Consider the following 12,977-nt stretch of genomic DNA (forward strand, 5'->3'; position numbering starts at 1 on the left):
TGTGTTTTTTTAAAAATTTTTCAGTTTTTTTTTGGACGGAATATTTCATTCCGTCTCGCGTTTTTTTCGGTTTTTTTTTTAAACTTCAGACGGGATGTTTATTCAGTCCGCCGCGTTTTTTCGATTTTTATATTCAGACAGAATCAAACATCCCGTCCGAGAATAATAGTCACCTTTGGATTGGGCAGCCTCACTTTGTTTTTCACCAAAATGATGGAAAAAAGGGAAAATAAAACTGACGTAGAGGTGAATAAGAGTGGTTGCATTGGGAATGCTCTAAAGGATAAAATCGGAATATATTAATTTCAAATCCTGAAGGGAAAATTTCGAAAAAAAACAAACAGGTGCCCATTTGCCGTGATTTTCCGCTACACAAGTTGTGGGTCCGCGCTGTATGGGGTGTGACACCAGATTATTATTTTATTATTATTTCAATACACAAACCCTATCTCCTTTTAGTTCACACCACCAACAATATTCTCCAACAAATGAAATAATGTTCTTTGTTTCTAATTATTAAATTATATTATTAGGGTTTCATGAAATCCCCAATTCTCAAACCCTAGAAATAAAAAAATGGAGGGATCAATTGAAGATCAAGGACCTCCAGAGTCATGGGAATTAGCTGATTTAGATAAAAGTATGAGTAGATTACTCGTTGCCAAATCGTCTTCTTCCGAATCAGAATTCATTATTAATAATAACGATCAAACTGGTTCTCTATTATTGCCTTCATCTGCTTCAGCTCCTTCTTTAGTTAGCGTCGACAAAAATGATGATCAAGTTGATCAGTTTTTAAGGGAAGCTTTGCAGAATCCGAGGGAGCGCTTATCCGGTACTTCTTTACTCTTAATAATAGGTTGCCTTTGATTCTTATTTTTGTGCATTTAGCATTATAGAACAGAATGTTATTGTTGAAACACCTTATGGCGTTTCGATTATAAACACAAAATTAGGCTTAACTCTTCTCACAATTGTATTTATTGACAGTCACGTATGTGTATCTATCTGATTTTATTTTTCTCGTGGCCAGTTCTAAGGTTGGAACAAGATATTGAGAAATTCATCCGCGATCCTGCCCAACAACAATTAGAGTTTCAGCAGTTGCCTACTTCCTATTTAAGACTGGCTGCTCATCGCGTAGCTCAGCACTACTGTCTGCAGTCAATGGTTATGTTAGACAACAATCTTCCGGATGGTTCTGGTTCCAGGATCATTGTCCGCAAGACTTCTGAGTGCCGAATTCCTCCGATTCGCCTGGCAGACATTCCCATTAATATGCCACAAGACGACAACAGTAATGTCTTGAAGCTTGCAATTAAACAGAGACCGCAAAAGCGTTCACAAATTGCAAATGGCGCAAATCATAATTCTTCTGGTTCTAGTCATTCAAAAAGTGTGGAGGAAAGAAAAGAGGAATATAATAGAGCTCGTGCACGAATATTTAATTCCAATACCGTTAGTGGTTCCGATGTAAAAGCAGAAATCGAACCCAGTGTACAAGATAGTTTCTGGCATTGTCCCTTGGTGACGAGTAGGGTGGATGAAAAAACAGTTTCTGAAGGACTTGAACTGAATTTTGAAAGGGGTTTGGTTGATTCTTCTTTAGGTAGCAATAGGGCTGGTAGAGCTAGAACAGGAGAACCAGTTGGACGGTTCAGGGCGAATAACAGGGTTGCTATTTTCCGAGACCGTGAAGTAGATCAGAAGGACCCTGATTATGACAGGAGCTATGATAGGTAAGCTGGTACTTCATTTTTTGTTTTCGTTAATTCCTATAATTTTTATTATATTATCATCGAACTTGAGTATCTTAATGTGGTCTGGCTTCATGTCATTAGAAAATATTGCTTTTGCAACTAATTCCAAATTTCCATTGCAAGTTCAATCTCAAGTGATCAAAATGACACTTTGGCTTGTGTTGCACTTAACATTTGTACCAAGTTATTCTATTGTAGTCTGGCTTCATGTTGTTAGAAACAGTTGCTTTCACAAGTAATTCCAGTGCAAGTTCAATCTCAAGTGATCAAAATGAGATCCATCTTGGCTTCTGTTGCAATAATCTTGCAGGATGTGGGAAGAAAGTCTTAGTTGATTATATTTTACACCAATTACGTTTATGGGTTTTAAGTCTGTCCAAGCGGTGTAACTTAGTAGATCTGACCCTAAAAGTGGCAGACCTGATGGCTGATGCACATGTATATCCCATGTTTCTAACTTCACAAATTTATTATTTTATACTTAAACATTAAGTTTTGACCCTTGAGATACCAGTTTGGTCTACTGGAATGGTGGCTGTCAACTCCTTGTGTGTGCAACTTCTACTGCCAAGACAGTGTAAATTAATCCTGTGAATGCTCTTTTCATGTCATACAAAACCCATATTGGATGAATAGTTATAAAAGCTAATTTTTTTGTTATAAGAAAGTTGCCTTCAATTTAATTATAGGAACACTGTTAGAGACGTGCTTGAACTTTTGGCAAGTGACAACGATAAACGTTGCTGACCATATTAGTCATATGATGTGCTTGTTATTGCTTTTATTTGTTTAGCATCTACCCTAAACATCATTATGTCGAAAAAAAAATCTGAACACTATTATTTGCTCTTGCAGGTATGTGCAAAGGTTTGATCCTGGGTTTGGGTTCAGCGGAGGACCATACAGCATGCAGCCCTTGTACTCACCTGCAGTGAACTACAATACGGAATTTCCACAGCTTGGTTCAGCTCATAGGCCTCAGATTTCTCTTGAACATCAGCCCCAGGCAGTGCCCCAACACTTACGTGGGGCTTGGCCGCCAACAACTACTCCTACTGGAATAGGATACGGTCACCCAGAGACAATGATGGCATCATTCACTCCCAATCACATTGGTGCACACTCTACGTCGTCTATCTATCTGCATTCGTCGCATTACTCTTGTCCTCGCCCTGGAGTGCCATACATCCATCCTCATGAACATTTTCACCAACAGTTCATACAGGTAGGTCCCTTGCTCATGTTTCACATCCTCTTCATGCTTTTTGATTGCATGAGCTTTCTTTCACAGAGTATAGTAGGGCTTGGAAGACTGTAGGTCCATAAAGAAATTAAGTTATTCATCAAGTTCACTATGAATCATACTTACTAACTTGATACACAATTACACACCCTTTGGATGAATCATAGCCAAGAATATATTGGCATTTATATCAATTTTTACTCCTACCTGTAGATCTAATAGTCATAGTCATTTACATCCCAGGTTAAGATATAGCAATGTAATTCACTTTGTCATACTATCCGTCCAAAATAAACCGTACTGTTTGAAATGTTTTGTTCATATGCAACGCATGTGCACTAGGAATTCCAATTTTGTTAGTGCTTGGAATAAATTTTATTTGTATGGAATCAGGCGAAACATTACTGACTTAGTGAACGGTTCTTTCTTCTTTGACCTTTTACTTATACTTTCGCATTTGAAACCTCTCATAGGCATGATTGGTTCTGTGTATATTTTACTAAGCAAATCATTTCTATAAAATCCACTGTTATTACCAGAAAACACATGTTCTTTTCTCTGTTTGTTATACTGTAGAATCTAAACAAGCTTCATTCTTCAACATTTCTTAATTGTATTTCTTTATGAATGTAGTTCAACTTCCAAAATTTTACTTTTTCTGTAGCCTCATCAACAGCAATCTGAAGCATCATTTGGATTAGCCCGGCCCCGCTGAGGGCTTGGGCCATGCCTGCACCCTGCCAGTTCGAACACAAGCGTGAAAGTTCCAAAGGTCGCCTTTGCAAGACTGTTTGAACTGGCAGGAGTGCAGGCATAAAAACCCAGGGTCTGACTGGAGTGGAGACCTTATCCTTTTAAACCTTCTAGCTCCATTTTGTCAAACTCGGGGGATTCTGTGGATGCTTCTTGCATCTACCTCATTTTAGCAGTTGCACTGTTTGGATGAGCTATTTGACAGAGCCTGATGATGACGATGAAAAACAAAAAGGAATTGATTTGGGCCGGGAAGTATTACCGTGGTTGTAATTAAGGTATGTTTCTAGATATCTCTTTATAGCATCTGTTTTTTTCTTACCTTATCTCGTGTATCACAAAGAGTATCTTATGTGCTTCTGTTCTCTTCAGAAATCGGCTTAGACTCCTGTTCAATCTCTTCGATGCTGCATTGTGGATACATATGTCGTGGAAGTTTATGTGCATTCCCTTTCAGATGACTTTATATACTTAGTAAACTTTGTGAGTACTTGAATAATTAAATGAATATGATGTACTTGTCTGTATCTTCATCCGAAGATTTATCTGCCTCTGTGCATCATGTCAGCTACTTCAAAATTATAGGATGAGTACAAGTTACTTGTTTTTCAATTGGTTTTACGAGTGCTTCTGTTAAACTACTTGACATATGTGGTTATTATTAGTTTCTTAGGGGAAAAGGTGCGATGTGTTTTGCTGATGTGCTTTGGAGCTTGATGCTAAGCCCCCTTGGAATGTCGAGTTTGATCTTTGCTGTTATTGCATATTTTCTGGATCTAAAGGTAAAAACTATGTAATGTCCAAAGTGCTTGTAAGTTTTGTCCAATGGAATGAGAATAGGAAAGAGATGGAGGCATACATGATGGGAGTACCCACAGGTCAGGAGTACTTTCCTATTAACCAATTTATGCTCCACATTCAGTCCTTAATTATTATCCTAATGAGTGTATAGTCATCGCACCAACTGATCAGCGTCTCTGTAATCCCTTAATCCAATCCATGTCCTGCCTACTAAAAGGTCCATGTATCTGATTGTTTGCAGTCGTATTATGTGACAATTCTGTTTTCCAGATAGATGTAAACGGTGTGGAAATGAATAATCACCAATAGTTTTAAGTTTCTGCAGGGGCTATCCCTCAATTCCCTCACTTCTATGTCGACCTTAGAAAGTTGCAACTGCTCATTGTATTTTTAAAATTTCTATACCCTCAAAAGTTATGCTAAGGGCTTTAAACGTCGACCTCTCTTTTGACCATTGCCACGTAAATCCAATCAAGTCTAACCAAAGGTTGATAGGACGAACGTAACTGTGGAGTATGCAACGTAGTATCATCTTAAAAACTGGATAGTGGATACAAACCCCATCAGAACGAAATGGCGTTCTGAAATGGTTCCATTGAAGGCAATGCTTTCCACCAAACAATAGAGGTTATGAAGCCTGGGTGGCATTAATATATTGTGATTATTTTTTTGGTTGTGTACAATTCCACTCAGAAACTTGATTCACCCATTTCCCCTAAAGTTAAAAATCTGAATTACATACGTAGACATGATGTACCGATGCTGATTTACAGAACCATTACGCAATTAGGTGTATAGAGCGTTCAAAGAACTTTGACTATAATGATGTAATTTCATCATTCACCATGCAGGGTATCATGTGAAATGATTTAATGACCCTTAAAATATGGTCCATTAAGTGTTACATTGTTCATGAGGTCATGGGTTGGGAAGTAAGATAAGAACACAGAGTTACCCACTCTTTGTCTCTTAGCATCATAACAATTGCAGTAAGCCATGCAAATCTTTTTCAATACGGCTTATATTTATGAAAAAAACCTAACTCTAGATATCCATCATTAAGGTTCTTTTTACAAAGACACAAGTTGCTGCATTAATTAGAAAAGGGTTGAAACATTATCGATTCGTAGAGATGGAGAGAAAAGAGAAGTGTAATTAGGACTTGTCATCATTATTACCTCGGCTCAATTTATATCATAGATTTGAAAAAATATCATCATGGATTACACATTTACACCCATGGAAAGTTTTAAAGAGAAACTCTTTTGACGTTTGACTGCATGGATAGGTGGAGATGTTTGTGTGCGTAATGCAGCCATTATGTTTACCAATTATGTTTTTGTTATGGTTACTAGTTGGCTTGCATGTGCACTGCAATTGTGATCAGGTATGAATGTATTTGATCTGTTTCTCACGGGGTTTGTTGTTAATGTAGAACATTTAGTGCTTAAAATAGAAAGTGCATTTAGTCTAACTTTCGTGTTGAAGGGTTTTGCTGCAAGCAGGGCCGACTCAAGCCTATATGTGGCCTTAGGGCGAATAGCTATGTGAGGCTTTTTTTTTTTTTTTTTTCTTAGAAAATTGACAACAAAAAAAAAAAAAAAAAAAATTAATAGCTTTATATTAAAAATAAAAAACCCTCAATTTCACCTACCAGAGAGAAGAGTAGATTGATTTCAATTGAAATACAAAAATAATAGATACAAATTTGCGAGTTTGAGATGATCAATGGACAAATAGTTAAAAACTTAATAAGTAAAATAATGAAGCATGAAAGGGTGTGTGTGTGAGAGAGACCTTAAGAAGGAGAGAAAATCAGTTAATATATGTTTAAAATGTCTTTAATTAAGTGGAGAAAAACTGGGAAAGACGTCATATAATATGGAGATTTGTGGGATTTTTTATTTTCTTTTAGAGTTTGTCTACTCCGAGGATATCCTCATAGGGAGGGACGAGATCCGAGACCGTTGGATGTGTGATCCAACGGTCCAAAAATAAAAAACAAACTCACATTCTTTCTCTTTCTTTTTGTTTTTGATTTTCGAACCGTTTGATCCAGTGTTCGTGATTCCGAACGAAACGTTGGAATTCTGCCTAATATTTTTGTTTTTCAAAAAATCGGAAATCCGAATATAGAGTCGAAATCTTGATAATTTCAAAATCAATTGAAATTCCGAATATATAAGGGTCGAAATTTGATGAATTTCGAATTTTAGATTTGTCGGAATTCTGAAATCCCGAACTATGGTTGGATCACATATCCAACGGTCTCGGAACCCTCATCATCCCTATGTGGATATTCTCGTGGTAGCCCAGGCCTTTCTTTTATTATTTTCAATTTAGAAATCTAATTAAATGAGGACTCTACCACAAAAATTAAAATAACTACGCCACTTATAACTATTGGATTTGTCATGTAACTTCGAGATGCAAACTTTGTAGTGGACTATAGGAATAAGTTTTCTTAAAACAAATTCATTCCCGAAATTTAGTGTGTGGGGGAGAAACCAAATTGACTCCTGGTATTATTTTTTGTGTTTTTTTTCTTCAAAACATATGGTAATACCAAACATAAGTAAAGATAAATAAGAAAATTTTGAAGCCTTAGACGGCGCCGGCACTGGCAACAAGGTCCTGAATCAAGTACATTGCTCATACTCTTCACTAAATAATTTTCAATATTCAATTCTACATGGACTAAACAGGGATTAGACATTCCGAATGCCCATGACGTTTGAAGCTAGTAAGGGTTCAAAGTAAAGCAGTATTGCACACGGGTTTTCATGTTATAATAAATGTTTTTATCGGAGTTGAGTGTAGTAATGCAATATAAGTATATAACCGCGGAATTATACTTAGAAAGATTGAAGTCTAACAGAGGAATGCCAAGGAGCACAATGGACTAATGGAGGTTGCATAAAGCTACCCCTCAAGTAAAGAAGTCTTTTGTGCTCCCTTATGACTGATCGATGAGTCAGTTTAGCCCAATGGAAAAAAGAAAAAAGAAAAAAAATATTGAAAGCCAGTAGGAAATCGCTCAAATCATAATTACATTTCATTAAACCAACCGCTGAGCATGTCCATGGAACAAGCTTCATGAAAAACCAAACGACCGAAGTATTGCCCATCACGGCAGAAAATACCAAATATACTCTGGAGGAACATGAAGTTCATGTTAAGCACCTGATCACGAGATTCGACTTAGCAAAAAAAAAAAAACAAAATGCTAAATGTGAATTACAGTCAGATTAATTATAACGTAAAACAAAATAGCACTAATTGTACGTTGCTATTGAAATGGTGTGAGAGTTTTGCCAACTGGAAAAAAAAAAGGAATCCTTCAATGAAAATTACGGGCGAACTCTTGTATAAAGTATGCAAATCAGGGGCGGAGAGCTCAAAATTCATGTAAACAAGTGAGAGAAGATTCTATACAGAAAAACTTCACTCTTTAAACAGTTTGCTGAAACATCGCATTCGTTAAGTTTTTGGTGGAATATGTAGTTTTATAATTTACACAAGAAATACAAGATTGAAACTATGATAGTATGATATTATTTTGTAACAAAAACGAGTTTAATTAAAATACATTACGTACATTAAAAAAAAAAAATGAAAAATCAAGCAATAAACCCATTGATGATACTGATGGGGGTTGGAAGGTGATGATGGTTTTTCGAGCGAAATCCAAGTATCCAACCATCATTGCGAATCTTCCACAGCCCAGCCCACCATCATTTGCATGCTAAAATTTTCCTTCCTAAACTGACCTTGCTGCACAATCATCATCATAACTTGAACTTCCCCCCATCATTATACGACATTAAATCCTTTTGCTCTTACAGGCCGTCTTCTGTGCTTACACATGCATGATTGTTGTGCAGAAGTAGCACGTCCCTCAACACCCTTCAAACAACACTTTCCTCCTTTTTGTCTTCCCATAACATCTCTATAAATTCAGAGTCACAACCCCCTTCACCTCACAACTCGAAATCTCTAGCTCCTCTAGTCACAAGTCTGCATAGTCCACGTCTTTAACTACTTTAGTAAGGTGATCTTTTTTAAAAATCTAAACACCTATTTTCACCTTATCCTCTATCCTTTATGTTATTTGTGTGCTTCTTCAAGTTGCTCTTTCTGTTTATTTTATACAACTATCTATGTGTTGGTCTAGGATGTGTTTTGGTTTGAAAAGTTTGTTTCTGCTATCTATGGACTTGTGTTTCTTCAAGTCTCTCTTTCTTACGTATGGTGTTTTTTTTATAAGTGAATATATATATAAGATTTGTGGTAGTACTTAAACATTTTTCTAATACATCTGCCAGCAGGTCTAAGGGTCTCTCTTTAAGTGATGAAGTATCTTTTCAGTTTTTGTTTTAAGTTATTTTGTCCCCTTTGTCTAGAGTAGGGAGACTGTTATAATTAAGAAAGAGTAAGTTTCTAACCTTTGTAAGTTAAACTCCAGTAGTTCTATTTTCTAACAGAGTTTCCCCTGTTTTCATTAAACTTGAATATTTAGAGAAAAGGACAAGGAAGTGTCCTCAAAAGATTTAACGTCTTCTCAACAGTTATTTTTATACTTTAAGGTTCTTTAAATTTTACAAGTTCATTTACTAATTACTAGCCATATCTATCTGTTCTGGCCCTCTTAGTAGCAGTACTAGAAACTCTTCCCTGATTTGTCCTGCATAGCAGACCTAAAATATGCAATGACAAGTTTGTTTGCTTCTTCAAGGAGTTTAAGTAAGTTGGTACAGGAGGCAGGAGGGCTCCTTAGCTGATGAAGTTTGTCTGACTTGTGTTGAATTCTTTATTTTTTCTTGCAGTTCATTTCTGTTTTCGTATTAGTAGCCATTATTACACACCTTTCATTTAGTATATATATGATTTTTTCCTCGGCTGACAGTTATATTGTTTCATTGTACTGTCACAGGAACTCAAACTTTCATACTCATGGAACAATTGAACTCAGAGCTTTATTTGAGAAACTGTTACATTATGCAAGAAAATGAAAGGCTACGGAAGCAAGCTAAGCTTCTTGACAAAGAGAATCAGCAATTGCTATATGAACTGAAGAAGAAATTCTCTAAAGCCAACACTAAGCCTGAACATAGTGGAAGCTCTACCTCCTCTAAAACTTCCAATAATTCGACCAAGTCTTGAACAAGTCATGAATCTTATAGTCCTTTTAGCAGTCCCTTATTTTGGAAGTATAGGAGTGGTATTTTAGTTTATGATAATAGGACAGTAGTAGTATCTAGTATGTTAGTCCCCCTTTTGCTCACTGGTCATCTGCTCATAGGTCCATCTTTTTTTTTTAATCTTTTTGTTTCCTTTTTGGGTAATGTCATGAAGGTCTGCAGTAAAAAGATGTATCAGTGAAAGAAATGAATGAATTATATTCTCTTTGTAGTTCCTAATTCTGATATTGTTGTTATACAATTTGTTGCAGTTTGTGTTGGTGAATGCATAATCTTGTGTGTTATTTTCCTAGTTAAGAGCATAGTGTAAAATATCAGGATATAGGTGTTTATCGATATTCAATTTCTAGATATGTATCGTGGATATCTATCTTTTTTTGGGGATATTTGACATTGTTTCACATGTAAATATTATAGATATATATAAAATATCGACAAATATTATGGATATTGTGGATATTTATTGATATATCACGATTAATTATTTATATTTATTTAAAATATAATGGTAAATATTAAATAAAATTGTTATATATACAAAATATCGCAAAATATCTTCAAATATCACAAAATATCGTAAAAATCTTACTGATATTTACAGTCATATATCTCTAAATCTATTGTGATATTTATATATCTTTTTCTGAAATATGGATAGATATCTCCAAATATCACGATATATTGGGATATTTTGTACTATGGTTAAGAGTACATGGTATGCTATGCTACAACATTCAGTTTTGGACCAGTGTTGGGCAAAAAAAAAAAACAATTATTACAAATGTGTCATTGGTCCTAAAAAGTCTAAAAAATAATAATTATTACAAGTGTGTCATTGGTCCCAAAAAGTTGAATTCGAAAACCCCAAACTTAAATGACCCAACTAGATTGTTCATTGTGAAAACCCAACGATATAGCCACACTGTTTGGACTAAGTCCCAAACGCTGTGGGCACACTGTTTGGGACTTAGTCCAAACGATGTGCCCACATCGGTCAAGAGGCCAAGAAACAGAACTTTATATTTTTTCAAAGTTCAAATCCCAAACGGTGTAGTTTGGGATTTAGTCCAAACGATGTGCCTACACTGGTCAAGAGGCCAAGAAACAGAACTTTATATTTTTTCAAAGTTCAAATCCCGAATGATGTGGCCACACTGTTTGGACTAAGTCTCAAACGATATGGCCACACCGTTTGGGATTTGAACTTTGAAAAAATATAAAGTTATGTTTTTTGGCCTCTTGACCAGTGTGGGCACATCGTTTGGACTAAATCCCAAACGATGTGGCCAAGTCGTTTGGGACTTAGTCCAACGATGTGGCCACACCTCAAACGGTGTGGCCATATCGTTGGGTTTGCACAATGAATGACCTAGCCGGGTCGTTTAAGCTTGTAGTTTTCGAATTCAATATTTTGGGACCAATGACACACTTGTAATAATTATTTTTTTTTGGACTTTTTGAGACCAATGACACACTTGTAATATTTTTTTTTGGGTCTGCCCAACACAATATGGAGTTCGTCAGTAATAGGACTCATATTGTATTGACAAACCTCTTTATTTTCTATGTAATCTCTGTTGGGACCGGCCTAATGGGTCTTGATATTTTGGCAACTATTTGCCGAAATGAACCCACCGAAATTTAAGCTACACTTTAAAACAAAGTTAGGGTTTAGAAGAGATAAGAGTGAGACAAAATTGATTGTTAGGGTTTAAGATTTGGTGCCTCTCTTGAGAGAGTTTTGGAAGAAGAAAGACTTGAGTCTTCTTTTTATTTGTTTATGCCCAAACTCTTTGGTAGTTGTCTACACCATTGAAAGTTGTAGAGTTGAGAGAACATTGTTGTGAAGAGAGACAAAGAGAGATTTGTGAGTTTCTTTTTGGAAAACTTTGGGGATTCTTCGGAATCAAGGTGAGAGCTTATCTCTTTTAAATACTCTCTCTATTGAAAATTTCTCTATTTGGTTGTGGATTAAGTGCAAGCTAAACCACCTAAATCTTTGTCTATCTTCTCTTGGTTGTTTGTTTGAATTGGTGAGTAATTTACATTGTTTACTACATTGTTAGGGGTGTCAAAATGGCCCTCAAACCCTCAGCCCGCCCGACCCTCTGCCCATGGACCAAAAAAGCTCTCAAAATGAGGCCCTCACACATTCGTGGGCTGGGCTTACCCGACCCTCAAGCCTTTGAGGGGGGAGGGTAAGGGCCTAGACTTTGAAACTTAAGCCTGACCCTCATTAGGCCCTCAACATTTATTACATATATTTTAATAAATTTTTTTACAATATATTTCATTTTAACATTAATATGCTAAAAATTACTTAAAAGAACGTTTATCTATTAAGTTTGCCAACCTTATAATTTCATTATAATATTTTATGAAAAGAATTTAACTAATCTTAATTGACTAATACAACTTCAACAAATTTTTTTTTAGTAGTTTGAAGGTTTAATTGTGAAGTGCATTCCATTTTATCATTTTTAACTAATGTTTCTAAATTTATTTTGTAAATCAAATGTATAACATAGTATCCGGCCCTCAAGCACGGCCCTTCAAGCCATCTCGAGAGGGTTGAGGGGCGGGTAAAGGCTTCCAGATTTAAGCATTGGCCCGACCTGACTCGGCCCTCAAGGTAAATGAGGGTAGGGCTGGCCCGACTCTCAAAGCATGAGGGCTTAATTGTTTGAGGGCCGGGCCAACCTGACCCGGCCCATTTGACACCACTATACATTGTTTAGGAGTTATTTAGTTGATTTCATACACCGTAGTTGTGGGTTGTTGCTTCTACCGCGTTTGATATTGGTTGTTCGCTTCCGTTGCATTGGGTTGGTGTGCTCCATAGTTTTTAGGGCATAACAAATTGGTATCAGAGCCAGAGGTTCTACCTTGGCATAGTTGATGGTTGTTTGTAATGGAAGTTTGGTTGAAATCAAATATTTTGGTTTCATTGGTTGTTTTCACATGAGTAGTGTTTGAAGAAATTCCCAAGAGAGTGTTTCTTTAGTTGTTGGTGTTTGGTGTTATGGGAATTGAGAATGTGACAGATATGTCAAATTCTATGGTTGGGACTTCTATTGTGATGGTTGATATCGAGAGTTTAGATGGAAACATCGACTTTGATATGTGGAAAATGGAGGTTGTTGATTTGTTGACCGTAAATGGTTTGGATAATAGCCAAGAGATATGAAAGTAGAAGTTTGGGAGATGTTGAACATGAAA

General features: G+C 36.2%; 1 protein-coding gene and 1 pseudogene across 3 annotated transcripts; both read left to right on the forward strand.

Annotated features, from left to right (window-relative positions):
- Positions 1–370: 370 nt before the first annotated feature.
- LOC147482852 (uncharacterized) lies at positions 371–4,368 on the forward strand. The gene is made up of 5 exons (XM_086575896.1): positions 371–835; positions 1,034–1,739; positions 2,616–2,985; positions 3,668–4,034; positions 4,129–4,368. The coding sequence occupies exons 1-4, from the start codon at positions 577–579 to the stop codon at positions 3,716–3,718; spliced, it is 1,386 nt and encodes a 461-aa protein (XP_086432022.1). The 5' UTR covers positions 371–576; the 3' UTR covers positions 3,719–4,034; positions 4,129–4,368.
- Positions 4,369–8,047: 3,679 nt separating this feature from the next.
- On the forward strand, positions 8,048–9,977 carry LOC147482853 (protein LITTLE ZIPPER 3 pseudogene; annotated as a pseudogene). Of its 2 annotated transcripts, none has more exons than XR_015205160.1 (2): positions 8,048–8,603; positions 9,491–9,977. The product of XR_015205160.1 is annotated as a protein LITTLE ZIPPER 3 pseudogene, transcript variant X2 (transcript). The 2 variants fall into 2 exon arrangements; XR_015205159.1 differs by having other exon boundaries at positions 8,069–8,608.
- The last annotated feature ends 3,000 nt before the right edge of the window (positions 9,978–12,977 follow it).

The sequence above is a fragment of the Coptis chinensis genome, chromosome 8 (assembly GCF_015680905.1).
Source record: "Coptis chinensis isolate HL-2020 chromosome 8, ASM1568090v1, whole genome shotgun sequence".
NCBI classification, from domain to species: Eukaryota; Viridiplantae; Streptophyta; class Magnoliopsida; order Ranunculales; family Ranunculaceae; genus Coptis; species Coptis chinensis.

Bases quoted from the DNA above. Each gene is read 5' to 3' on its own strand.
- LOC147482852 (XM_086575896.1), top strand. From the start codon at position 577: ATGGAGGGATCAATTGAAGATCAAGGACCTCCAGAGTCATGGGAATTA. The intron at 1,740-2,615 runs GTAAGCTGGTAC...TTGCTCTTGCAG, and splicing joins TATGACAGGAGCTATGATAG to GTATGTGCAAAGGTTTGATC. The intron at 2,986-3,667 runs GTAGGTCCCTTG...CTTTTTCTGTAG, and splicing joins TTCACCAACAGTTCATACAG to CCTCATCAACAGCAATCTGA.